Source organism: Trachurus japonicus, chromosome 14, assembly GCF_045865225.1.
Source record: "Trachurus japonicus isolate A0001 chromosome 14, Traja_1.0".
NCBI lineage: Eukaryota > Metazoa > Chordata > Actinopteri > Carangiformes > Carangidae > Trachurus > Trachurus japonicus.
This window is the reverse complement of record NC_140920.1, coordinates 17,916,533-17,944,512: the sequence shown is the minus strand read 5'-3', so window position 1 is coordinate 17,944,512 and position 27,980 is coordinate 17,916,533. Positions and strand designations below refer to the sequence as shown.

Genomic DNA, 27,980 nt, shown 5'->3' with positions numbered 1-27,980 from the left:
TTATACTCTCACAGGGGAGGTGTTCACTGTCTAATCAGCAAACACAACCATGTGCATTTGTCTCCTTGCTGCCTTGTATCACCTGCCTCTGCTCCGCTAATCACCCCCATCACAGGCCCCCACGCTGGAGTAAACTCGTTCCTCTCCGGGCACTTTTTTTCTTTTTCGGCTTTGTTAATATTCACAAACACACTGATGGGACACAAGAGGCAGCACCACACGGCAAGCCCAGGTTTGTTTCTGTCTGCTCAGCATTCACCATCTGACAAGTTTCACAAGTCTGTGAAGTGAAGAGATTCAGCTTTAATGAAACATCACAGAAAGAGAAGATGTAGAGGAGTTTGACCTGACTGGCTGATTCAATACAGCCTGGTAATGGTCTTTTTTATGCTGGCTGATGCAGCTCACATGGAGAAAGAGTGTGGACGTATAGGGAGGTGGAGTTTCAGGTAATGATGACTGACATTTACAGTAAAAACTCATTACAGTAATGGTGTTTAAAGGGATAGTTCAACATTTTGGCAAATTGGCCCATTGCCATAATCCCTTTAGTTTTAGGAGTAGATTTTTTTACCTTTACAGTAATTATTGGTGCAAGCTATTTTTAGAATGGCGGAGCAGAGCCGCGAGCTGCTCAGAGCTACGCTACGGAGGCTAATGGGTTTTCTTGGTTTCCTTCATCAAACTCATCAAATACACAATCTAAACACAAACTATGAAACACACTGCACATTCTCCACGCTATGAGATAATAATGGAACGTTACGAGATTGAGTTGTTTTCGCGGTAAATTCATGCAAAACCGCTGATGCGTCTCGTAACGTTCCATTATGGCAATGGGCCAATTTGCCAAAATGTTGAACTATCCCTTTAAGCTACATATTTTCCTCTTCTTCTGTGTTTTATTGGAAGTGTTGATCCATGACAAGATATAAAAAAAAAACTTTTTAGTATAGTTTATTATCTCTCAGGCTTCTCTCAGGAACAGGTTGGTGCCAATCAGAAGAGAGGAGGCTCTAACCTCTCCTCTGATTAGCTGACTATCTTAATTCAGTAAGAATATTTAGGAAACATTGATGTCCTTTAAATAAGCTATTGTAACTTTCCTCCATCTCCCCTGACTCTGACCCCACCAGATGAGAGGTTTCTTCAGCAGTCAGTCACAGCTGCAGCTTGTGGTGAAACAATCTCAGAATGTTTCTCAGCTGATGTTTTTTTTTTTCCTTCCTTATTTTAACCTTGTCTTTGCTTTCTCTTCGGTGATAAAATGCAATTTTTGGCTTTTATAAATGACTGACTGAGCTTCTTATTGTAACTGACTTTCACACTTTTCACACTAAACCTCCAAAAACTTAATCTAATTTTCCGTTCTGCAGACATCGCAGAGCTGTGCACACACAGGCTTTTCTGTTTTTTTTCTCTTTTGGACTTTGTATTTATCCAGGAGCTTCACTGAGCAGCACTGAAAAGCTGGAGCCTGTCACTGGTGTCTTCGGTTAAAGGTTTTTTTTTGTGCCAAATTGGGCAGAGAGGAGAAACAGAACATGTGTGGAAAATTACTGTGATTTACCAGCTGAGAAACAGACTCAGAACCTTCAACATTCCGTGTCGCCAGAGCAGTTTTGTTTCTGTTTTTCAGCCGAGTTGATTCGCCTTTTCATTATGTGGCTGAACTAGTTTGGTGGATCATCCAGAGTGAGAATAAACTGTTGTTTGTATCAACAACAAAACTATTTCAGTTTTCCAAATTAACCATGGGTTACATAACTGATCTCTATAGAGATTTGGTAGTGTACTGTAGTCATCAGTAGAGGAACTCCAGCCTCATTTTTCAGCCTCATGGGCTTTTTTTTAACTTGCTCTTTCTCTTTTAACACCATCATCCTGCTGTTTTGGTTTAATGGAGCCCAAGTGGAAAATTAGCACCACAACTCAACTCAAATATTTGCATAATAGTTTCCTGGTTTTATGAAACTTCTGGGAGATTTTGCTACAATGGCTATGAAAATTAGTTTTAGTCTTGTTTAATAAGTATTTTTACATGCAAGTGAATTCTAATTTGATGCTTTAGTTTCAACTTTTATTCCAATTTCTTGCAAGTTTAAAGATTGAGATTCATGAAAACCCTCCCCAAAAAACTTGTTATTCTGAATATCCCACAGAAATGTCAGAGTGAAATAAGAACAGGGATTGAAGTTTCTGAATCATTGACTTGACTGGTCAGGCAATTTCATTTTCCTAAATATTTACCCCCCCCCCCCAGCTCACTGACAGAACAGTCACAAACCCCAAGCCATTACTCCTCCTTCACATAAATGTCAGCCAGGCAAAATGAGATTTCCTCAGACCAGAGACTGAACTTATTCAACCTTCTTGTTTATTTGAACATCAACACGACAGAGAGAGAGAGCAGCAGCAAGGAGCAAGAGGAAAAAGACGAGGAGGAGGTTTAAAGCTCTGAGAAAGAAAAAGATTCCCAGACAAACTTTGCACTAACTTCTGAATGACTTTAAATGGCTTTCACAGTCTGTCTGGTCACATTTTAGGATTCAGAAGTCATTTTATAGCTGATCACTACCCTGACAGAAACGTCAGATGAAACTCTGTCTTCTTAAAGAGACGGATTAACCAGGTCAGGTCATTGATTCTTTGCTTCCCTGAGCGATTTTACGTTTTTATAAACGCCTAAACTCCGCCAAGCTCTTTGAAGCTCCTGCCCAGAATATGTTGGTGCAGATCTCTTGGTGTCACATCCTTCGTGCAGCATCTGAAGTGGTTTTCATGTCTGACTGGACGCTCACACAGGCACCGGCAGCTGGAGGGTTTTCACTCAGGGTAAATCAGGTATTTTGCTTTTCTGACATTTCCTGTCACAAAGCCTTTCATCAAAATGTCCCAGAGCATGCAGACACCTGAACAAATTATTATGGCACATGAAAATGAAAAATGGCACCCACACAGTTGTTGCACCTGTTTGTTGCTGAAACCACAGCCTTTCACTGCTGTGGAAACAGCCTCCACTTTTCTGGTTTTCAGGCTTTCACCAGACATGTCTGCACCTGGCTGGAGAGATTTGCTCCCATTCAGCCACAGGAGTGTTAGTGAGATGCAGCACTGATGCTGGATGATCCAAGATTTAGTTCATCCTGGAGGCGCAGGACAAAGATGAGGAGGTCACGCTTTTCTGGTGAACCTGGCTTTATGCATGGGGCGAGTTGAAACAGGAAAGGGTCAAAGCTACTTCAGACATGTTTTAAACTTGTCTGCTTTCTTCAACATGTTTTTCCAACATTAAACTGTGGCTGAAGCACATCTCTCACTTCCTCGTTGAGAAATCTGAATTAGGCATTATGTCCCTTGCACCACCTGTCTGCACCAGGTGAAAGAGCATAGCAACAAGTTGGTTTTCAGAACAATATGAAAGTACATATATATATATATGTGTGTATAGTAACACTTTTTTCATGGAAGGAGCTTAATGAGAATATTGCAAATATTTGTCTCTGGATGAAAACTGAATTTAATTGGCGACATGATAATAATAATAATGTATTACATTTATATTGCGCTTGTCCCAACATACAAAGTGCTTTACAGAAACCATTATTCATTCATACACATTCACACCAGTGGTGGTAAGCTACGTGTGTAGCCACAGTTGCCCTGGGGCAGACTGACGGAAGAGTGGCTGCCAGTGTGCGCCAAACGGCCCCTCCGACCACCACCATGATCATTCATACGCATTCTCTCGAGGTAAGGTGGGTAAGGTGTCTTGCCCAAGGAAAGACACTACAGCAGGACCGGGACAAAGCAGGATTCGAACTGCCAACCCTCTGATTATTGGACGACCCGCCCCATGATGCTCTATTGAAGGAAAAAAGAAAAAACTGATTTAGCAAAACTTAACCTGGGACTGGGTAATGCCACGTTTCATTCTGCATCAACATTCTGCAAATTACTTTGATTTCTCTCTGAGACCTCTCTCAAATCCACGCTGAGCCAGCGACATGAGCAGGAGGAGTTTGAAAGCGAAGCTCTGCTCAATCAACTTAAATCCCACCACATTCAGGGGTTGGGGAGTTAATCCATAATTCATGTGAGAAGACGCCGAAAAGATTGAATTGTCACAACTCCGGTGAAGATGAGGAAAAGGAGGGATGATAGAGCTGCGGGCGGGTGGCGGGTGTTTACACGTGTTCGGATCAGATTCCCGTTGCTGCGAGAAGCAGGACTGTTTAGCCTGGAGCTTCCCCTGTGCTGTTATGTTGCTGATCCTGACCTTTAACCTCCCACTGTGGAACGGAAATGAGAATCAGCAGGGAGCGTGTTTACATGGTACACTTCTGTTATTGTGTTTATGTAAAACTCAACAAGACCTCACACAGTTTTTCTGTTCAGAGTCATTTAAATGTAATTTGCTATTTAGAGAAATGTCATTATTTGCCTTTATTTTACCCTGAAGAGACATCTGACTGAGATAAAAGCTGTACAAACAGAACACATAAAAATCAACATGACAGCACTTTGAGCTTATTAAAACAAGCACATACACATATACATGTCTCATTATTTTGACTCATATTATGTTCATTATTTATCATGTAGCAAATCAACAGTTGAAGGTGCGTTATTATGGATTATTCATTGATTGTTATTGTGTTTTTGTAAAAAATATTACCAAATCAGCAAGGAGAAATAAGCATATAATTTAATTATTATTCAAACCATTTCCTCATATGAAACATTAAGAAAATAGTTGAAATTATCACAGTTAGATTCACTTCCCATCATGTCCAACAGTTTACTGTCAGATCTGTGATGCAGCCACATGCTGTTGAGAGGCATCAGATACATGTTGTAGATATCTTCATGTACACAGGATGTATATGTGGTAGTAATATATGACAGCATCACCTTTGGGACATATATTACATTTCTGTGTGGGTATACTGACTCTTTTCTCCTTCATTAGTAAAGTCTTAGTGGAGGTCAAGGGTCATGTTTTACAAAATAAGCATTTATTCAGTGTGTGTTGACTAATTTGGCGTCTGAAATTAATTTTCAGAGCAGACAAATCTCTGGGGACAAGCGAGGTAAGGGGTCAGGCGCATTAAAATTTTTATTCACATTAAAAATTCAGTTTCTGACCTCCATAAAGGGCAAATTCACTTTTTGGATTTTGGATGTTTTTTACTTTTCTGTCAGAGTTTTGATGACATTTTTAAAGAAAAAATATGCAGAAGCTTCAAGGAAAAGCAACAAGGTGTGTGTTTTTTTGTGACACTGGGAAATGATGCCCAAACATTAGTGGCCCTCTTGGCAGGAGAGACAGATTATCAAGGCACTGAGCAAATTATTAGAATCTGTGATGCAGCCCGCCGCCGCAGCCGCCGCCGTCACCTAACATTATCAATTTGCATATGTGTATGCACCATCTGTCTGCCAAGTTGCCCTTTCTAAATGCCACGAAAGGTCAGACGGCAATAAGTCAAAGTGCCGGCGTGCTTGGCGAGAGTAGCTGCTCTTACACACTTTCTTATGCATCATTGGTGCGTTTAGCAGTAAACAGTAAACACAACACGGAAATTGATCTGGAATTAATCATTAAGTCGCTGGTGTTTTTCTTGTCGCTGGTTTGATTGAAGAGCCCAGACCCCTGCACCCTCCCCCCTCCTCCAACATTTTAATATACAGCACACTGGAGCTACAGAGGGGTCGGCGCAGTTCATCCAGATACCAGACAAATATTGATGCTCCTGTTTTTTTTTTGGTTTGTTTTATGTGTGAATCAATACAGGGCCAGTGTTTCTCTGTGAATGAAGGCGGCCGTCAGGGAGTGATCGTTTCCTGCTGGAGCACCACAACTCAAACTGAAGGCCCGGCTGCTGGAAAATGAACTTGAGCCTTTAGCTGCCAGACATTCAATAAACAGTTGACTTCCACCTCTGCTGTGTTACTTATGAACTGTATCTAAGGTGGCCCTGAGAGCTCAAAGCTTTGCATCTTAAAGGGATAGTTAACCCAAAATTCAAATTTCACTCATTATCTACTCACCCTCATGTCGACTAAAAGGGCTGGGAGAGTCCTCCGTGCCTTCTCGGACTTACAGGGGGGTCCGCGCAGCAGTATTTGTCCATATAATGGTTGTGAATGTGGCTCACTTTTCTTCGTCCAAAAAGACACACCAAAAAACATCCAAATATCTCCATAGTGCTCGTATTGAAGCCCCAACATGAGAAATTGTTCCGCCGCATTTGCACTGACACGGGAAGAGCTGTGAACTGAGACACTGGGAGCTTCCGCTACAAACAAGCTTAAAATATAGACTTATTTAATTTTTTTCTGAAGAATTTCTCATGTCGGGGCTTCAATACAAGAGGGACATTACAGACGAGCAGTATGGAGGTATTTGGATGATTTGGTGTGTCTTTTTGGACGAAGAAAAGTGAGCCCCATTCATGCATCACACAGTGACAAAGAAAGCCAACACCTCACTGACATGTTAAAGCTTCAGGCTATGTGATTTGTACTTTGGCATGCAGAGTCTTCTTCCTAATGCCAGTGGTTCGTATTCAGGTAGGTGTGGATGTTAGCAGGGGGTAATGATTTTTGTAGCCTGCTTGCTTGTACGGACTTTGTGTGGGCATTGTGGGAAATGTAGGCTCCTTGTATTTGAAGGATGCATGAAGGAAAGAACCTCCTGCTCCTGTTGGTTGTTATTCTGTCAGTGTTTTACAAGTTCAGTCCTGAATTGGTGGTTTTCTCAGGTTGGCTCCATGCTGTTGAAAACATGTTATTTCCAGGAGACTTGAGCGTTGTAGGACGGCGTAGTGAATCTCTGGGTCGTGACCTCCACAGAGGAAAACATGCTCCTCTTTTAAACCCTCATTCCCAATAAACCCTTCAGAGAAAACTCTTACACTTGTGTGTACAGTGTGGTTTTATGTTCTTATATGACTCACATCTGGTCACTCACCTCTGGCAGAAGATAAAAATATTAATAACACAGCTGCATTGTGTTCCCTTTTCTTTTTTCACTCTACATTATGTCACGAGTTGTTGTAACCTACAGAGCAGTTTTAAATCAAATTGAACATGTTGCACAAAGCCAGTATTTTCTCTGTCCTCAAATATATGATCTCCGATTTCCCATCATGTTTTATCACTACTGAGCTCATAACCATTGCACAGCTTTGTCTATGTGCAGTTTCCGGTGGCCCACAATTAATTTTGACAGTTTTATCTCTGTCCTGACTGTCGGCTGTCTCCACTCAGAGCAGATTTATTCTCTCTCATACCTTTAGTCTCTGTGAATGTCTCCTTCAGCACTGATCTGTCTTCATCTGTGGGTGAATAGCTGAAGTAATGGATTACACCCGGAGAGACAAAAACGTTTTCATTCTGCAATGGTGGCAGTGTTTTCCCTCAGCATCTCATCCCTCTGCTGTTGATGTGGATGTTTGGCTGATTTTTGCATCAGTGGAGTGATATGTTGAGTTCAATTAATAAAGTTTAATCAGGAAGACTTTCTTTACACCTCATTTATTCATAGTTCGCTGGCTTTTCAATCCCATTTTGCATTCATAATCTATCTGTATTAGCACCAACCCTACTATTGATGTAAGGAAATATCCGCATGCCACGATATCACAATATATTTTCAGTGTGGCACTGTATCAGTTATTTGATATTTTATCAATAGTTTGCATGAGGGTTTGTGACAGTAGTTTTGTGTTGTATAGCCTCCCGCTGATTGTAATTAATTTGCTGAGATTTCACTGTTGGATATTGTAGCTACATCGATTACATAGATTTCTTCTTTTTTTTCCAAGATTGAGGCAGATGTTAATTACTCTAAAAGCTAGGATATTATAGCAATTGTGACATAAATACAGGTCTGGAAGTATAAAAATAAGCTCTATTTGTTTGTGCATGTAACATCATGTTCTTTCTATTATACAAGTTTAAAAAAATCTAAATATTTCTCCCCTTGCTTACAGTATCCCAATAGATTATTTCCAGATTTTTGCCAAAGCACAGCCCTTCATAACATCTTCATCCAAGAGTGAATCAGGCACCACGGCAACTGTTATAAATTATGCCGTAAGCCTGACCACGTGTCTAGTTCTACTCAGGAGGAAATGTAAAGAACTACCATAGAATTAGAGCTGTAGCTGTGTTCATGATCACAGGTTGGTTGCTTAATCTGGAACAAAATCAAACATAGTCTGATGATTGTGGTGTTTTCATGTTTATCTATGAGTCTCCTACACATGAACATATAATCTGTCAGATGCAGCAGACATGATGTGTGTGTGTTTCAGCCTGTTGACGTGGATGGTGTCACAGTGTTGAGACAGTTTATCAGATCCCTTCCTCACAATAATCTCCGCTCAGACTGGACCTGTTTGTCCTTTCACATTCTACGCAGTGTCAGAAAATGAGTCAGTGGTGGATATTTTCCATTGCTCTCTGTGACAGGCGGGATAATTGGCTTTCAGTCACAGTCTCTCCACTGGAGAAGCAGGTGCTTTTAAGGGGCCATGCTTTTCATAGTGCTGTGTCACATCAGCTGAAGTTATGAGGAAGAATCATGTGTGGAAGACAGTGTGACGGGATGAATTTTATTTTTTTGTTGTTGTTTTTTAAGGCTGAGGGCTTCTCACATGCACAGTTCTTTTGTCACGTAGCCTAATAGCCATTGCCTAATGGTAAAATGACTTTGTCCTGTACATAGCTGCTATCAGTTGTTACCTGGGAGGTTTGCCAGCCCAACAAGTTCTCCAGGTGCAGTGATATTTTCTGAAAACTTATATTCTCACAAAATATTAAGTAATGTATGCATCTGTGATTAGTGAGAAACGGTGTAGTGCTCCCTATTTAAAGCCTCCCTGTCTTGCAGAGTGCAGTTGGTGCAACCCTGCTCAGGCTGCAGTGGCGGCCCAATTTATCCTATTAACCATTTTTCTACCACTAGAATGAGTTTAGAAACATTATTTTTGGGCCGAGAAACCATGTAGTGTTGCTTTAAGGTGTGTAAGAGTCAAATCTAAACATTTTGAAACTAAAACATGATAACCTGAACAAAGATTTTCTATTGCCTGATATTAACTTAAAGCTGTTTATACTTACCTGTCCTGAAGAAACATAGGCCGAGTGAGTTTCAATGTCAAAATGTATTCCTTTACTCACTAACGTCTGTCTCTAGTTTCAATTGCTTCTTTTCTCCTGCTGCTGCTAGCGTGCCGAACAGCTGTTGGTTCTTGGCTCTTTGGAAAACCGCTAAGCTGGTTGGCACACCAACTTCTGCAGAAGAAAAGAAGATTCCAAAAGTTGCATAAGCAAAACGAGAGGATATGTTTTCACCACTGGATAAAATTGTTAGTGACAAAACAAAATTTTTTCAGGGCGATGAAGTAAATACCTGCTCATTCTAATGTTACGTAGGCACCATTAGCGAAACCCACAACTCCCTTTACTCTTGTCTTAGCAGGTCACAAATAAATATCAAAGTGGACTGTGAAGGTGTGTAAGATTCACTGTGCAGATAAAAACATAACACATGGCCATATAAACATGATTAATTATAGGTGTTTGTCAATTTGTCATCTCTTGCATCCTCACTCTGCTGCATTTTCACTCCACTGGCTGTCGACGTCTCTATATCATTGTTTGACGTAGCCTAATGCAGGCTTTTTGTTTTTCTTTATAATCTCTACTTTATAGCTCCACTCAAGGAGAGGCTGCTCATTCAAGCCATAATTATATCTATCCTAAATAAACTCCTTGGAACCCTTCCCTGCCCAGAGCTCTGATTTGCCTCTCTTGTCAACCTCTTATGTGTTTTTTTTATTATTATTATTTTTATGACTTTAATCATCTCCATGACTGATGGCACTAAAACACACTTTTACTAAATGTTAATCTCATAATCATTTCATCTGACAACACCAAGCTCCGATAGCTTTTAGCCAGCAGTGATTCATTCATCTCTGAAGTGATATTGCTCCTCAGTGTGGCCCATTTCCCCAGGTCTCCTGGGATGTCATAACGCTCAACTTGTCACACCGGCTCTGAGAGAGAGAGGTGCCGGGACAGCTTTGAATACATTGAGAGACCACTTTACATGTTATTGCCTCTTAGAGACATTTCCCTGATGATATAAACCTCTAAATTGCAAAGTGAAAAACCTGTTAATGTTTTGGCACTCCATCATCTGCCTCTTTTAAAGTCAGTCAGTCAGCACACAATCAGTATTTCCCTCTCCTCACAAGCCGTACATGTGTGACGAGAGGCATGGGGCTATTACATTCCCACAGTGACCTGTCAGAAATATCCATTAAAAAGTCTTTATTGGTCTCAGGGCCATTAGCAACAAAAAAGGTAATCTAATTGTCTTTACTCCTTTTAATACTTTCTTTATGATCCCCGCTCTCTCCATCTTCCTCATCCTCAGCCATTGGCGTGTTTGTACATGAGCAAATATCACATTAGACAAATGACGACAAACAAAAAGAGCATCATCAGTTAACCCACATGAGTGGCTTCACATTTAACTGGACTTTTACAGTGTTTGGATTTGCTGACTGGCTGCTTCTCCAAATTAACTATTACAGCTTATAATGCAGCTCGGACCAATCTGCTGTAGCAGCCCTCTGCTCTTGGAGCCTGAGCTGCAGGGAACTGCTCCCATTCAGCCGCAAGAGCTTCAGTGAAGTCCAGCACTGATGTTTGGCGATGAGATCTGGTTGGTTGAAAACCTGGCAGCACAATTAATGCCAAAGGTGTTGGATGTGGATGTCAGGCCCCTGCTCTGTGCAGGCAGGGCCAGTTGAAGGTCGACAAATTGTAGAGATTGATATGTCCATCTTCGTTGGACAAAAAAAAAGACAAATGTATTAAAAAAATTAAATGCCTATAAACTTTTATCTTTGGTTATTACAACCACAAATAGGCCTTTATATTGTAAAACATCAACACTTAAAGCAGAAGTAAGCGGAATTTTTGTGTTAATATAAGTCTATATCTTTTGACGGCAATCACTTACATAGAGTGTTTGGTCTGAAACACGGGTCTGTCAGTCACTCTGCTCTGATGTAAGCCAAGGAGAAAACTTTTCTTTTTTTTTTTTTTTTAAGTATATTTTTTGGCTTTTCATGCCTTTATTAGATAGGACAGTTCAGAGTGTGACAGGAAATGGGAGGCAGAGAGGGGGGGAATGACATGCAGGATAGGGCCATCCGACGCGGGACTCGAACCGGGGCCGCCTGCAGCGAGGACTATAGCCTCTACACATGGGGCGGGTGCTCTACCAACTGAGCTAAACACCGCCCCGAGAAAACTTTTCTTGTATCCTACAAGTTTTATCCAATGAGGAGAGAGAACGGCATGAAGGGCTGTGTGTGCAGCCAAGGGATGCGCATGAATGTGGTGACGTAGGGACGAGGACCAATAGATCCATGACGAGGGCGGGGGCTGCTAACTCCATCGGCTGACAAGAAGTTATGGTGCGTTCAAGGCAACCCGTAACTCGTGTTTTTCCGACCTGTGAAGTCGTACCAGTTCGATCTGGTACGAGTTCAAGGGTCGGAAAAACACGAGTGGCCGTTATAGTGCACTTTCACAGGCAACAGGTCGGAAAAACACGAGTTACGGGTTGCCTGGAATGCTACAAAGTCGTAAGCCGTGACTTGAAGCCGTAAACGGTTTCAAAAGCCTGCCTGGAACGCAGCAGCCAAAACGACCGGATCGCTTACTTCTGCTTTAATATAAAACACAGGGAAAGTGTAAAATATGGACATTCAAGTTCATCCACACCACTGGGAAATTAATTTTTTATGGCCCTTTCCTGAACTTGGAAAACTTTTTTTAATATCTGAATAATAATGCTCTCTTTCCTCCTTTATTTTACAACTTTCCAGTCAATTTTTATTTTACTTAGAAACTTGTGAATAAATTCAACTTGGTTATCACCAAAACATTATCCAGGTCTAGGTATACAAGCATCAAGTTATATTTTTGTCCTGCTCATTTTCTGTAGTAATGAATTTTAAGTGTTCTGCTGCTTACACTTCTACATTTCAGCTGCAAATGTTCTCTTTTGATCAAGTAGCAACACTGTGCGAAGGTATTGCAAAGGTAGGCCCTTTTAGAATGTGATATTGCTGCTTTTACTTGGTAATAGATCTGAACCTCCTCCTCCTCTGCACGGGTCTAATCAGCATGATTTAATCCACTGCCAGTTTGATCCAACCCATTTCCAAAAGAATGAAATTCAGAGGCAACTCTATAACTGTCATTATATGCTTGCAATTAAAGGACAGTTAAAAATACAATTAACTTGCCATGGAGAGAAATTATGTGAATACAGCAGTAAGTCTTTTGAGCTTTTAAAGCCTATAATGTTGAGTTACAGGTTGGAGAAATTTGCAGTTAAATTTAAACTAGGGCAGTGAAATTTGAAAGATGGTGGTATTTGCAATGTATTATGGGAACTGTCGGAACTATAGTCTTTTAAGCTTCATTTATACTATCTCAGCTTCGCCCTTTAAGTCATAGAATAAGTGAAGTGTAAAAAATGCTGTATTACAGAGCACATGGTGTGCAGTATGTGAAGGGATTGTCATGCCAGCCTTGCCCTGGTTTATATTAATCTGTCACACTGGTGCAGTAAAACATGGAATAACACCATTGTAACGTCCTGTTGGGACCAAGGGCTCCGTAGTCTCCTTACCTGGCTTGAAAGCAGCCTCTCTCCCTCTCTGAATACCAATTATATTCTACACCAGACTGGGGTCGGGCCCCCGGTTCTCACGGGTAAAACACAAATCACTTCCTAAGTTAGTAAATGTGTGATCTGCTCTTTCTCTATTGAAAATGTCCGGTGCTGTAAAAGTCATTTAGTTTTTACTAAATGGTGCCCCTGGTGCTACAGGAGAGTCTCAGCATTTTTTGGACTTCAAGGTTTGCTGCTTCATTCTGGTGGAGTCCAACATTTATTGAACACCACTGCCCTCAAGTGACAGAATGGAGTAGAGCAACAGCAGCATCTCCACAGGCAGTGAACAGTGGCACCTGCCATTCACACTCATGTTCTGGTCCTCCCTATTGATTAGAGACCTCTAACATATCAGGACTCATTAGAACCAACAGCAGTTGCTCCATTGTTTGTGTTTCCACTCTGCTGCTTCCAGAAAGTAAGAGACTTCAATGTATGTCATAGCCAGATCATCCGGCTCTTTCTTACAAAATTGAGAAAATAAGAGATGTGCCATATTGGTTTGCTCTCTCCTACACTATATACGCGACTCACTAAAAATTAGGGATATTCACCTTTCAGGTGAAATTTCAGGGTGAAGCTAAAAAGCATTCTAACCTACAGGTGAACTTAAAGCAGAAGTAAGCGATCCGGTCGTTTTGGCTAACTTCTTGTCAGCCGATGGAGTTAGCAGTCCCCGCCCTCGTCCCTACATCACCACATTCTGCTGCACACACAGAGAGGACCGCCCCTTTATGCCGTTCTCTCTCCTCATTGGATAAAGGTTGTAGGATACAAGGAAAGTTTTCTCTTCGGCTTACAGCAGAGCAGAGTGACTGACAGACCCGTGTTTCTGACCAAACACTCTATATAAGTGATTGCTGTCGGAAGATATAACTATTTAAGACTTATATTAACGGAAACATTCTGCTTTCTGCTTTAATGTGACCTTCTCTAAACTTTTGAATGCACACGTCCAACTGTTCAATGTTTCAGTAATTTTTGCACAAGTTGCTGTTCTCTGACAAGCAGCTTAACGGCAAAATTCACAACAGTTTGATCCATGAATCAACCAATAAATGTCCTGGTTCAATTATAACTGGTTTAAACAGTCATCCTCATCATGCTATTCACATTTTGATATCATGAGACCAAGACGACACCTAATTGATCAGTTGTTCAATCAGCCGTGTAGAGGCTGGTAACTCTGTAACCCAGAACCTCAATGACCTTTGGTTGCCCTTCACGAAGAGTGGGACATTTTAGCAAACAAGAAGTCCACCTGTGAACAGCATGAGACGTCGTTGTCACGCTGTAATTGAAGCTCAAGGGCACATGACAAGTTGAGACATTTGTTGTGGTGTACTCACCACTGTTTGCTTTTGTTTCAATAAATTGTTTGAGATGACCTTTGCATGCTTCTACTGAAATGCTCTACTTTCATGATATATCACTGAGCTTTCATGTTTTCCATAAATTTTACCCAAAAGCCAAATATCCCTAACTTTTTGTGAGTAGCAGTGTATGCATTTATACATAGGGGCTTTGTAAAGTGTGATTACAGCTACGATATATTACTCATTAATCATTCTGCCCTTTGATATAAATCTTTCTGTATTGACATTTGTTCTTCACTTTAAAAACAGGTCCTGTTAATTACATTTTAGCATTTGTGTTGTAGAAAACCTGCTTATATGCATGTAAAATTGCTTTATACTAGTAAAAAATCTTCACTGGTCTATTATAAATGCTGTCACTACACCTGTAGCTTTGCTCTATGGAATGAGATCTGAATGAGATTCAAAGAAAGCGAGCAGCAGTTCAGGTTGAGAATAAGTTTATTTGACAGTTAGTTAAGATGTCACAGACAGTGAAGTTTTATTGGCCATGTTACTTGCAGTTACTCTTACATCACTGCAGTGGAATTTTTTCCCCACTTGAGTGAGTTAAATACAAAGGAATGCATTTATGTTCAATATTCCTCTCCATCCTCTTCTCCTTCACCGTCAGCCGAGTCGACTCCAACCTCCTCGTAATCCTTCTCCAAAGCAGCCATGTCCTCTCTGGCCTCGGAGAACTCTCCCTCTTCCATACCCTCACCTACGTACCAGTGAACGAACGCACGTTTGGCGTACATCAGATCAAATTTGTGGTCAAGCCGAGCCCAGGCCTCTGCAATCGCAGTGGTGTTGCTCAGCATGCACACAGCCCTCTGGACCTTGGCCAGGTCTCCACCAGGAACCACGGTGGGCGGCTGGTAGTTGATGCCAACCTTGAAACCAGTGGGGCACCAGTCCACAAACTGGATGGTACGCTTGGTTTTGATGGTAGCGATGGCGGCGTTGACGTCTTTTGGCACGACATCGCCACGGTACAGGAGGCAGCAAGCCATGTACTTGCCGTGGCGAGGGTCGCATTTCACCATCTGGTTGGCTGGCTCAAAGCAGGCATTTGTGATTTCTGACACTGTCAGCTGCTCGTGGTACGCCTTCTCAGCGGAAATGACCGGGGCATAGGTGGCCAGGGGGAAGTGGATACGGGGGTATGGCACCAAGTTGGTCTGGAACTCTGTCAGATCAACGTTGAGTGCACCATCAAAACGTAGGGAGGCAGTGATGGAGGACACAATCTGACTGATAAGCCTATTCAAGTTGGTGTAAGTAGGACGCTCGATATCTAGGTTCCTGCGACAGATATCATAGATGGCCTCATTGTCTACCATGAACGCACAGTCTGAGTGCTCCAGGGTGGTGTGGGTGGTAAGGATGGCGTTGTAAGGCTCCACCACAGCAGTGGACACCTGGGGGGCTGGGTAGATGGAGAACTCTAGCTTGGACTTCTTGCCATAGTCCACGGACAGACGCTCCATCAGCAGGGAGGTGAAACCAGAGCCGGTACCACCTCCGAAGCTGTGGAAAACCAGGAAGCCCTGAAGACCCGTGCACTGGTCAGCCTGAGGAAAGAGAGGGAGATCAAATGTTTAAGATGCATCATTAGGTTTGAATTTTAGAGCCAAAATCAGGGTCATCCAATTTGCATAGTTACCCACCAGTTTGCGGATCCTGTCCAGCACCAGGTCAATGATCTCTTTGCCGATGGTGTAGTGACCACGGGCATAGTTGTTGGCAGCATCCTCCTTGCCAGTAATCAGTTGCTCTGGGTGGAACAGCTGGCGGTATGTCCCAGTGCGTACCTCATCTAAGAAAAATTAATAGAAGTTAAACAAGGTTTGACACAACTCCCCCTTATCAATAGCTCATAATGATTTATTCCCTTACCGATGACACTGGGCTCCAGGTCCACAAACACAGCTCTGGGGACATGCTTTCCAGCGCCAGTCTCACTGAAGAAGGTGTTGAAGGAATCGTCACCGCCACCAATGGTCTTGTCACTGGGCATTTGTCCATCCGGCTGGATCCCATGCTCCAGGCAGTAGAGCTCCCAGCAGGCATTGCCAATCTGAACACCAGCCTGACCAACGTGCACTGAAATACACTCACGCTGGGAAGAAAAGAAAAACCATTAATCTTTGTTCAGTTAAATTGTAGTTATCAAAGTTAATATAACATTTAGGAGCATGTTTAAAAGCAGACAGCTGGCCTATGATGAGCAGATGGTTAGCTGAGGAGTCGATTAAAAAAAAAAAAAGTATTATTTTCTAAAATCAATTGTTGAAGGATCTGATCACATGTCATGAGCTGCACTAGAGCTAATGTGAGACTCGAGGAGGAAAAGGGCCCTTTTGTAAAGAGGCCAATTCCAGACGTGCATGACTAAAGTGAACTGACACGTTGCACATTCATTTACTCTCTGAAGAGATAGCTGCTACAGTGGCCTAAGAGGTCCATACCCTAACTGAGAAACGCCCATGAAAATGTGGACAAGCATAACTAAAATAATTCAATATTAATAAATGTAAGAATATGTGAGGGGGAATAAGAAAACAGGTTATTCCCAGTGGCCATTAAAAATCATCCACAGTCATGACATGAATTTGTCCTTTTGTCCTTTGTCCATTTGAATGCGTTGTGTTGAATTGCAGTCTCTAAAAGCCTACGCCACAGATCACAGGGAGGCTGATTATTCATACATAATACATAAGGGCTGAAGGAAGAAAGAAAACATTTTTACATCAAAATTTCGTGGTGAAATAACCTAGACACGGTTGTAGTTGAAGATTAATACAAAAGGTAATAAGCAGTCAACATGAAGGCCCCCACAAAGCCGCTGATGAATGAATCCAGATTTGAAAGGCTGACTGCAGTGTCATGACGGCCAGGCCTCTTCAAACAGGCGGTAAAACAGAGGAGTGCCTCACGTCGAGCTGATGCGCATTGACAGACGCGATGTAGGTCAACGAGCCGTCAGAAAAACCCACAGAAAACGGGTGCAAAGGCTGAGCTTTGATCCGGCCTGCGTTCTACCGAGCTGCATTTTATTTGCCATGGTTACAGCTAAAACGGAGCCGTTTAAGAGGAAGTTAGCTTAACCATCCGACATTTTAACGACCGTCCGTGCTGTTTTTTGATTCATTGATTCATCTGATTCATTTTATTTTTCTCGTTGTGAACACGACAATTTATGAAAAACAAAAGACTGGACTTCCTCACTCACCATGTTTTTTTAGGTTGTGAAGTCCGCCGAGGTGGGATTTTCGAAGAGGAAGAACAAAGGGTTAGCTCTCACTGAATGGACGTTAAGAATCCTGTGCAAGAGGTTAACTGAAGTTGGTGGTGCAACTGGGTGGGGTTATATAGTGTCTGGCCAAGGCGGAAAAGAGACGTGCAATCCGATTGGCTGTAACGGTCACGTAGCCCTTCTCTTATTGGTTGAAATCAAACTGTCATCATGTTTGAAATGCTACCAGCTGCTGTCGTGATGCTGGTGGATACGTAGTGAAAAGGTGAAAGAAGCATACAACCATAGATCTATGATTACAACACACGTATTAAAAGTTAATTTACAAACAATTGAATCCCCAAATTCGAATATACTTAGTAGTTTACTTGAGCATTATTTTTTTGCTACTACTATAGTAATCATAGGCCCACTCAGAGCGATATCCGCTCTGGGCCCACTCACCTGCTGTATTTGGTTGCTACAGCAAAATGGAAAAACCTTTATCATGGTATAATGATATTATCTAAAATGCAATGATTACTTACAGACTGAATTCAGCCCCTTGGTATTACATCAGCTCTACCTCAGGAAATATTCATTGAACAGAGGACATTTTGTTGTGTAATGAGAATTGTACTTTAAATACATTTTGTTGTTCATTGATCATATTTATATAGTTATCCTTATGTAAGGATAAGGATTTTACATGTATGTTTTTAGGCACTGAACTATGGTATGGTCAACTAAAAGATCTGTCATGTTCAGTGTTCCAGGAACTGGACAAAAGGTGGAAACTACGTGGCTTGGAGTTTGTTTTTTTTAAAGAATGTATTAATGAACTCAAGAAAATGCTGTCAGTAATCAGGATGTAGTGTGGCATGGGTGCATGTATGTGTTAGGATTGAGAGTGTGTGTGTATGAATGTATGTGTGGAAAAAGCCTGAACCCAAACCAACCCAAACTAAGAAACAAGGGCCCCAAAAACCCCCACAGTGCTGGAGGTCCAACCCGGCCCGAGTGCAGAGAGAGAGTGGCTTCCCAGAGCAGGCCCTCGAGACTCCTCCGGCCATCACAGATCTTACTCCTTCCACCATGGGCCCCCACACTACACCGTTTGAGAATTGCAGATGGGCCTATGAGAAAATCAAATCATAAAAATGAATGTGATCTATGATGCACATGTTAAAAACATGTCTGGGGACTGCAGATGAAAAATAGCCTCTTGGCTAATTCTGGCGCATTTACAGTGATGTTATTAATGTGCACTGTCCCTATTTTCAAATAAACTTATTATTAAATGAACAGGTTGTGTCATAAGGTCACTGCAAAATATGACCTCTTGGGAGATCATAAACAGTTTTGCAGTCTATTAACACGTGACCTTTCTTTCGAAGCCCTTCGTAAATAAGAATGATTTTACAGATGAAACTCAATTATGTAGTCTTTGCTGATGCATGTCTCCTTTGTTCAGATACATATTCCGGCAGCATGCAGTGATGTGGAGTCAACACAGTTGTTTTATGGCTGTGTAGCTATACTGTTACATTTTGTGACGATACCTGATCATATTTTACAAGGGATTTATGTCATCTAGAAAGATACAATATCTCAACTCGTAAATAAATAACTCACCTTCTTTTAAGGGTAAAGTTATATGTGCGTTTATTTAAATTGATTCGAACTGCTATAACTCTTTATTTATTATTCTGTGTAAATTGTATGTTAAGTCTCCGTGTTGCAGTTATAAGCTTCACGTACTCGCAGAGACGCCACCTTTAACTCCTACTCATAGTAGAAAACATATGACGCAAAGTGATACAGGAAGAAGCCGCTTGAAGATCGACGTTTGTCCGAGCCAATGGAAAAGCCAGGTTCGCCCCTTGGGCCCACCTTTTTACAAAATCGACCAATCCCGATCTGGGAAGAGAACTTCCGCCACACAGACGAAGCATGTCCCATTGTACGAGCTGTTCTCAAAGAGTGCCGCGATTGTTGCAGTGCAGGCTGTTAAATGCGTGATTTCTTCAAAGTTGTCCCATCTGTTGCAGCAGTTTGACGCCGTCTATCGCAGAGAAGTGTGAGTTTGTTGTCATATTTGAATCTTTTGGGGGACGTAGCGTGTTGTTACCGGGACAATCAGCTGCGGTCTCACCAGAGGAATTTGTCCGTTAGCGGCAACTGAGCCACCTTGCGGTCCTGCTAACACGGAGGCTAGGCGACGTTAGCAGCAGCTGTTTTGTAGAGTGACTCTGATGGACGTTTGTATGAATATGTCCTTAGCCAGAGGCTGTCGTGTTTCAAAATAAGTCGCAGGAGTCCAGACGAAACACCAGGGGTTGTTAGCTCGCAGGCTAAACCACTTAAGCGAGCTAGCGACCTAGCTAACGCCACCGGGTTGTCTTTCACAAAGGGACAACGAGTGAACAAGAGACTTTGTCGCCAACCTTACACTGACACTTCGGTGATTTTGCTTGAGCCGTAGCACAAAGAGCATTACAGTCGTTACAGGATGAATGGATTCAGCACAGAGGAGGACAGCCACGACGGACCGCCTGCTCCGCCGTTTTACGGACAGAGCTGCTGCCTGATCGAGGACGGGGAGCGCTGCGGCCGGTCAGCTGGAAACGCCTCCTTCAGCAAGAGGATCCAGAAGAGTATATCGCAGAAGAAACTGAAACTGGACATCGACAAGAGTGTAAGTGAAACTGCAACACATTGTAAATTCTGTTAAATTGATTGACTCAGAGTCCAAGGTGATGGCCAGAACTTGGGGGAAACTGCTCAGACTCTTGAGCTGTCAGCTAATGCTAGTTAGCTTGTTAGTTTACGTGAGTAAACAACAGGACGCAGTCAGCTTTTCCTTCATGCTAATGTCACTGTAGCGATGAATTGCTGGTTTGTCGACAGCGGGTTTAAATGTCAGGCTAGCGTTAGCGCGGTGCTAGCTAGCTGCCTTGAACTACGTGTAGGACAGCAGCATCAACTTTGAGCCTTTCTCTCCCTGCAACAGTTTCCTCCAGCACGTCTCCGACGCTCTTCATAAAATGGCTGTAGCCAGGGAAGCTCGGTGAGTCAGGGAAGTTAAGACCGGCAGCTGCGACCGGCGTCCTTTCAAAGTTATTATGTTTTTATTGCTCGTATTAAGTTTAATGTCGGTCGAAGTAGCTGCAATTTTTACTGAAATCAGCGCTGGTTGTTTGTGAATTAGTCCCACTTAGGTGCGTGTTATACGACAGTTTTATCCATTTGTTATAGTGGCCTACTTGCAATGTCCCTCAGATAAATTTTTGTAGCTCAGCACTGTCATGTCCCCAAAGCTGATTCACCAATCAGGCAAGTGTCACGAGGCCTCAGACCCTCAGGATCCCAAAGACCTCTGGCTTCTCAGTGTGGCAGTGACTCAGTGGTGGTGATATGTTTGGATTATATGGGAGAATGGTCAACTTAATAATTATCTCAATCGTTTTGTCTATTAAATGTCAGGAAAAAAAGCCCAGGGTGATGATTTCAGATGTGTACAACACAGCAAAACAGATCAACTTACAATAGTGATATCAAACTGGCAGAATGCAGCAAATCATCACACTGAATCTAGAGATAGATAGATAGATAGATAGATAGATAGATAGATAGATAGTAGTTGTAAAGATGTTTGATAAAATTAACCACACTATCCTCCACCTCACTCCATCTCCATTTCTTTTTTTAACCCCTTTAAAAGTCCTAAAAGGAGCCATGTTGTGTCGACTCAGACAGCACAGACTGGTAAATGATCCGTGTGCTTATTATCATTTGTTCTGCCTGCAAGTTGCTCCAGGCATGTTAGGACTCATGCAACATGTCACATGTTGTGAGCATGGCTCACGACATGCTCAACAGTTCACAGTAGGGCAGGATTTGTATTTCAAGCACTCAGCTGTGGCAGCAAATCCAGCAAGACGACAGGCTTCAATTGTTCAGTTAATGACCCCACAAACAACCTGTTGTGTTACGACTAGGCAATAGGCATGGTATCTCACCACAGAGTTACAAGCAAAACACGTAAAATAAAGTGTCAGGGTGTTGTGCACAGTCAGATTATTTATAGTTTTGACTGTTTTATACTAGTTTATATAAGGTGATGTTAGTACACAGTGGCGCTAGCATTACACCCTGCTCTGTTTGGTTACAGGTTTGAATTTCAACCCGGGTGAAACAAGTGATTACATCCTTTTAAGTCAGCAATTGAAAAAAGTACAACAGAAACAATGCATGACATGTATGTTGACGCAAGTTTTTACAATTTGGATATTAGCCAGCACAGTCTGCCTTGTGTATTAGTATGATCCTGTGTGTACATGGTTGACTAATCATCCAATTTCCTCACAGGTGCGACACCTCTACATTTGTGATTTTCACAAGAACTTCATTCAGAGCGTCCGCAACAAGAGGAAGAGGAAGACCAGTGATGATGGAGGGGAATCCCCGGATCATGACGTCGAGGTGCCCGAGGTAATGTTGACTAATACTGTTAATTCCAGACATTTGTGAGTATAGAGCAAAATGAACATACAGTTATTTTTGCAGAACAAAGAAAACTCATTTATAGGAGAGGACGAGCATTCAAAACATCAGTTTATGGTGAAATAAGAATATACTTACATAACCACCATTACTCCATCAAAGAGATTTATATTCATCCCGTATTTAGCTCTCCTCATGGGCTTTTCACTGTTTATTGTTGCAATGACCCAATTTCTCCACAGAGATCATTAAAATTTCATCCACTTTGAAAGCTGAAACAGAGGCAGAAGTAGCTGGGAGCCTTGAGTAAATCACTGAAATGTGCATGAGATGAGGGCAAGGTGGAGAATTATCCTCTCTCTGTACTGTATGTCTGACTGTCCTGTCCTGTCCTGTGTGCTCAGGTGGACCTGTTCCAGCTGCAGGTGAACACATTGAGACGCTACAAGCGACACTACAAGCTGCAGACCAGACCTGGCCTCAACAAGGCCCAGCTGGCAGAGGTGAGAGCACACTGATAACTCATCTACCTGCCTTTTAATGGATGACTATGTCGAAACATTTCAGGAACTGAACTTAGTGAAGTTTGTCAGCCATAAATCCTGAAGCTAAAAGTTCCTGTCTGTCAAACACAAAACTACTGCAGCTGCCACACGTGCACTGTTTCTTTCAGCTGTGTTTAGTGCAATTAAAAGCAATATGTTCTGGGAGCGCTCTGTGGTAGAGTGGTTAGAGCAAATCCCATGCTGTCGTCGCCCAAAGCAGTGATTGCTAGTGTCACTCCTAGTATGACTACTGACTGAGAGGATCTTTACTGCTCGTCATTCCCCAGTTTCTCTCTTCACGGTCCTATCAGTTAAAGGCATAAAATGCCCCAAAATAACTTAAAAAAAAAAAAAAGCAACATCCTCTGACAAAAAATGTGAATAATTGTAAAATAAATATTTTTGGCTTTTGATAACTGTATAAAACAAGTCATTTGGTAAAATCTTCTCAGTGTTTGGGAAAATTTAATTTATTTTCAGATTTTTTAAATAGATTATAATGTCCTAACAATTGATTAAAGCAGAAGTAAGCGGAATGTTTGTGTTAATATAAGTCTTAAATAGTTATATCTTCTGACAGCAATCACATACATCCGAAACACGGGTCTGTCAGTCACTCTGCTCTGCTGTAAGCCGAGGAGAAAACTTCTTGTATAATTTCTTATATCCTACAACCTTTATCCAATGAGGAGAGAGAATGGCATGAAGGGCTGCGTGTGCAGCCAAGGGATGCGCGTGAATGTGGCGACGTAGGGACGAGGACAAATAGATGCATGACGAGGGCGGGGACTGCTAACTCCATCGGCTGACAAGAAGTTAGCCAAAACGACCGGATCGCTTACTTCTGCTTTAATTTAAAGTAATCACAGGTTGAATCTGTGATTGGGGCGGTACGGTGAATAGCACTGTCGTCTCTTAGCAAGAAGACTCTGGCTTTAGTTCCTTTCTCAGTGGAGTTTTCATTCTGCCTGTGCCTTTGTGAGTTGATGATGACAATTCATAGCCAATGAGTCATAGGTCAACTTCACAACAATGTCTTAATGTTCTCCAAAAACACAACAGGCTTTCCAGGAATAAAAGAGGAGATTTTTTCTTTTTTTTTTTTTTTTAGATTTTTTAGATTCAGATATTTTATTCATGTACTTAGCAAGAAAAAAATGTCTTACAGATGAGCAGTTGCGACAGATGTACATGAAAGGGAACCCCAAAGAAGCAGAAACTGCTTATAAATAGGGGACCCAAATTTAACCCAAAGATTAAGGTAGTATTTCCTGTGATGTGATGGAGACTGAAAACCTCTGGTCTGTAAATCTAGTTTGTGTTTATAAAGTGAGTGAAAGGGTCTGTTGACAGTTTTCTTTTTCAGACTTATCTGGATTAATGTGTCACTAAAAGATAAAACTCTTGTTTCCCTACCATCAGTTAATCCACTCCTATAACTAAACACCAGTCCTTCAGAGTTACAGAAAGTTAATTTCACAACCTTTAACCAGCGTCCTGGGAGAAAACACGTTTTTCTTTGATTCCTTTCGGGGATAATCAGGCCAGTAGTTCATGAAAGGTCAGCAAGCTGCCTTCATTAGGTGTTCCCAGCATCTTTCTTCTCCACCCGCGCCTCCATGTTACTCATTTGCTGTGATAAACGTAGTGTTGCGGTTCCAAGTCCACAGTAATTGGTCGTGGAGAGGTTGTTAGACTAATTTGCCAAATCGACAGGTGGACTTGATGCAGCTGGCCCGGCCGCCGTCCTTATAAAAACCTCCCGTATGCAGCGCTCGCAGCCTGCCTGCCTGTGGTGGAGGGGTGGGGTGAGATGGGGGCTGACGTGACCAGGCTGTGGAGTAAAGGAATGAATGAAACTGGGGCTGTAAGTTGAATGTTTCCCCAGGCTTTTAGTCAGGTTCAGACCCGGCTATTAATGAGCCTCCCACATCATTAATAAAGCGCCAGTCAACAGCCCCACAACCAGCTGCAGCTGTGGCCTCCGAGCTCGGCCTCGATCAGGAGAACCAGCGGTTGCCGAGCGCAGCGCAGCACAGCGAGGCAGGATGTTTGTTTTTAGTCTCCTCGATGCTACTTTACAAATCCAAAACAGCCATTACACTGGCTCCAGTCCAGGCCAGATTAAAAACAACTTTTCAGTTGTTACCGCTTTCACAGATAAAACCTTTTCTCAGCTGTGATGGTATCGCTGTTTTTAAATACAAGACATGAAAAGAAGTACTTGTTTGTGTTAACAAACTGTTTACTAAGACTATAATTGACTAACAGAAGTACATGTTTTTTTCAGTAACAATCAATCTTTGAAGATAGGAATGTTTTCTACTATAGAAACACTTTTTGTAATCAACAGCCCATTATTTAACTCCTGGGTCCTCAGGAGTACTATGGTAATAAAGAAAAGAAGATTATAAATGCTAGTTAAACCAACGCTCCATGTTTTTGTTATGATGCTCCATACAGTAGAAAGGTAGATGTCCTGTCCATGTGGGATTTTTATTTTTCTTAAAGCAAGTTTAGCTTCTATATTAATACTGTGAACGTTTAAAAGCCTCAGTCCACAGAAAAATGCACACAGCCTGTATTCAGAGAGTGAGCCTTCAAAGCAGCTGTCAGGACTTCTGCAGGCTCAGAGCCTCCTCTGTTCTGATTGGCTGACACCCACCTGTTGTTATTAGAGCTCCAAAGAGAAGCCTGAGAGAGGAGACGTAAAACTACACTCACATGGTTTTTGGTTTGACCTTCACCTTCTCGTCCTCTTGCAGACGGTGAGTCGTCACTTTAGGAACATCCCGGTGAACGAGAAGGAGACACTGACCTACTTTATTTACATGGTGAAGAGCAGCAAGAGCCGCTTGGACCAGAAAGGTGACGGCGGCAAACCTCTGGACTAACAACAACAGCAACAACAACAACCAAGTGCAGCAGTAGCTACAGCAAAGTCTACAGTAACTCATAACCACAGTGACAGCAACAGCAGCAGCAGCAGCAGCAACTCTCCACAGGAGCTGGACACCACTAACAACAGCTACACCCACCAACACCAGCTCCTCCTGCAGCCCTGCCACCGTCCCACTCCTCTGCCGGACCAGAACCTGAACTCTTCGTCGTCCTGGAAGGACACTCGACAGGAACCTGGAGGAGAGTCCAGGGAGAGATGAGTTTGATCTTCTCACTCATTTCGCTCCTGTTTAACAACATGAATACAGTCAGTGCACATGCCGGTCGTCACAAGGTCGATCGTCCTCCTTCTTCTCCTCCTCCTCCTCCTCTTTATCCTCCTGAAGGTGTTTCCTCCTCGCCCTGGTCCCTTAAAGACTGTTTGGGACCAGGACTCACTCCGCAGGGTTTTTAACGTCGTCATGCTGTAATGTAACTTGTCAATATGTACAAAAGAACCACGTCCCATCTCAAGTTAACCTGGTTGAATGCAATGTACAATATAGCTGCCTTAAGAGTAAAAAGCAAAACACATTTTGGGTAATTTTCTTTATTTTTCTTTTTGCCGAGTTGACTGTTAACACACCCACCATCCGTGAGGAATGCCTGTGCCAAACAGAGACCTGTAGGACATGAATGATGCTAAGTGGGAATTTTTTTTTCATTATTATTATTATTATTAATATTATTATTATTATTGTGAGAGGAGGGCAGAGTCGCACACAACTCAGAGTGGCACAAAATTCTGAATAATGTCTAAAAACAAAATTAAATCTCCCGAGGTTGCCCCTTTTCCAACTGCCCATGATGCATTTAATGACCTGTTGTGGTGAATGATGTAGCCCGCTCGTCTCCTTTATGCCAGCTGTTGAATGGACTCACACACTGATTCATTTCTCTGTGCGTTGCAGGTATCGGTAGCTACTTTTTTTTTTTTTTTTTTTACACATGCATATATATTTCAGTTTCTTTTCTTTCTCTTTAGTTGAGCCTTAATTCTACAAGTTGTATAAAGTTGTGTTTGTTTGCATATGATTTCTGTTTGTCCTTATTTTTTTCTTCACCCAAAATCAAACGTGTGTGTATGCGTGTGTGTATGTGCATGAGTGACAGGGGTGTAAAGAGTAATAATAAGCGCCATTTTAATATTTAAAACCAGTGTGTACAGCCGACAGCGATTCAACTCTGGATTTGATTCCCGTCGTAGCTGGATGTATTTCAAGAAGCTGGACCGACAGGTTGGCCAGATGTCTGTAAAGCAGTTTTTTTTTCCTTCCTAATCTTGAGCAATTAATCAAATTAAAATGAGGATTTCTCAACTTCCAGATGCCCTTTTTCCATATGAGACTGCAGATGTCAGTATTTAATTGAAATCTGTAGAAATTGAAACAAGGTTTAATATGAAAAGGAGATGTGTGTTCTCTTAATGAGAAATTCATTACATTTGTATGTAAACACTGAAGCACAATTATCTACATTGAATGATTTATTTTCCAAATTTGGTATCTGTGTAAAATGTATAAAACAAAGTTCCCAGAATCCAAGGTTACGTCATGAAACTGATTATTTAATCTGAATTCGAGTCTAAATCTAAAGTGAAGTTAATATTTATATACATTGGATTGGGTCTTTTTTATGTCACGTTTATATTAAGCCACATGTTGTGATGAGAAATGATCATTCAGCTCTGTTTACATGTAACGTTTAATATGATGAAAGGTTTGTTCAAAGTCTTTATACACTGCTGACGCCTCCAGAAAAAACCCTCCTCCCCTTAAACTCGAATAGTTTTTTGGGTTTTTTTTTTTTTTTTTTGATGGTTTGTTTTTTAATTGTTTATTGTTTTTCTTGATCTCATCATCCTCTGTCACATCATACTGAATCTGTCCACCACACTGAGTTTGTCTCCTTTTAGACAAGGTTCTAAATTTTAGTGTCTTGTTGTATTTTCAGTTTTGCTTGTAGGTTTGTTAGCGTCATGTAGATAACATCCAACTTTATTAACACATAGGCCACATTAACCTAATTATTGTATTAGAAGAAAACACATATTTAAATATGGCTGCTTATTGCTAATAATAATTATAATAATAAATGTATTGTACAGGCAGTAACAACAGTCTCGCATCTGTTCCTTCACAGACCCATCAGCTGGTAAACATGAAGCTCTATTGTTTTCTAATGTTTTTATGAACTAAAAATGTCTAAGTTTTCAAAATTAGGATGAAATAAGGACTTTTGCCTTGGAAGGTGAAGGCTGGTGGTTTCTTCTGTTTATGCTGTTGTTTCACTAACAGGATCTGACCACTAGGTGTCACTGTGGACTCTCCTTGAGTGAAGGCGGCTGGAGGGAGCTGCTACCTGGAGACCAACACACAGGAAGCACAGTCAAAAGTTGAAGTTAAACTTTTGGTAAGAATCTTTTTTTTAAAACCAGCTTGAGAAACATGAGTTTGGGACTTAACTTTTTTTTCTTTTCTTTTTTTCAATTTATGACTTCCTCACTCTTCAAATATTTTTTGTACAAGTATAATGTGCAAATATGATAGGCTTTATGTTTTCTGAGTTTTTGGCCATTAAAACATGTTTCCTGATAGATATCTTAAAACAAAAAT

The 27,980-nt window shown here is 41.7% G+C and overlaps 2 protein-coding genes across 2 annotated transcripts; one reads left to right on the top strand and one right to left on the bottom strand.

Moving 5' to 3' along the window:
• Positions 1-14,577: 14,577 nt before the first annotated feature.
• On the bottom strand, positions 14,578-17,480 carry LOC146974659 (tubulin alpha chain-like). Its single transcript, XM_085798226.1, has 4 exons — positions 17,372-17,480; positions 16,036-16,258; positions 15,807-15,955; positions 14,578-15,710 (listed from the first exon to the last, which is right to left on the bottom strand). The coding sequence occupies exons 1-4, from the start codon at positions 17,372-17,374 to the stop codon at positions 14,730-14,732; spliced, it is 1,356 nt and encodes a 451-aa protein (XP_085654352.1). The 5' UTR covers positions 17,375-17,480; the 3' UTR covers positions 14,578-14,729.
• Positions 17,481-19,311: 1,831 nt separating this feature from the next.
• Positions 19,312-26,684, top strand: sap30l (sap30-like). Its single transcript, XM_085798220.1, has 4 exons — positions 19,312-20,072; positions 21,746-21,868; positions 22,285-22,383; positions 25,191-26,684. The coding sequence occupies exons 1-4, from the start codon at positions 19,887-19,889 to the stop codon at positions 25,317-25,319; spliced, it is 537 nt and encodes a 178-aa protein (XP_085654346.1). The 5' UTR covers positions 19,312-19,886; the 3' UTR covers positions 25,320-26,684.
• Positions 26,685-27,980: the final 1,296 nt, after the last annotated feature.

Bases quoted from the DNA above. Each gene is read 5' to 3' on its own strand.
- sap30l (XM_085798220.1), top strand. From the start codon at position 19,887: ATGAATGGATTCAGCACAGAGGAGGACAGCCACGACGGACCGCCTGCT. The intron at 20,073-21,745 runs GTAAGTGAAACT...ATTTCCTCACAG, and splicing joins AACTGGACATCGACAAGAGT to GTGCGACACCTCTACATTTG. The intron at 22,384-25,190 runs GTGAGAGCACAC...GTCCTCTTGCAG, and splicing joins ACAAGGCCCAGCTGGCAGAG to ACGGTGAGTCGTCACTTTAG.
- LOC146974659 (XM_085798226.1), bottom strand. The intron at 15,956-16,035 runs GTAAGGGAATAA...AATTTTTCTTAG, and splicing joins CCTGGAGCCCAGTGTCATCG to ATGAGGTACGCACTGGGACA. The intron at 15,711-15,806 runs GTGGGTAACTAT...CTCTTTCCTCAG, and splicing joins TGGACAGGATCCGCAAACTG to GCTGACCAGTGCACGGGTCT.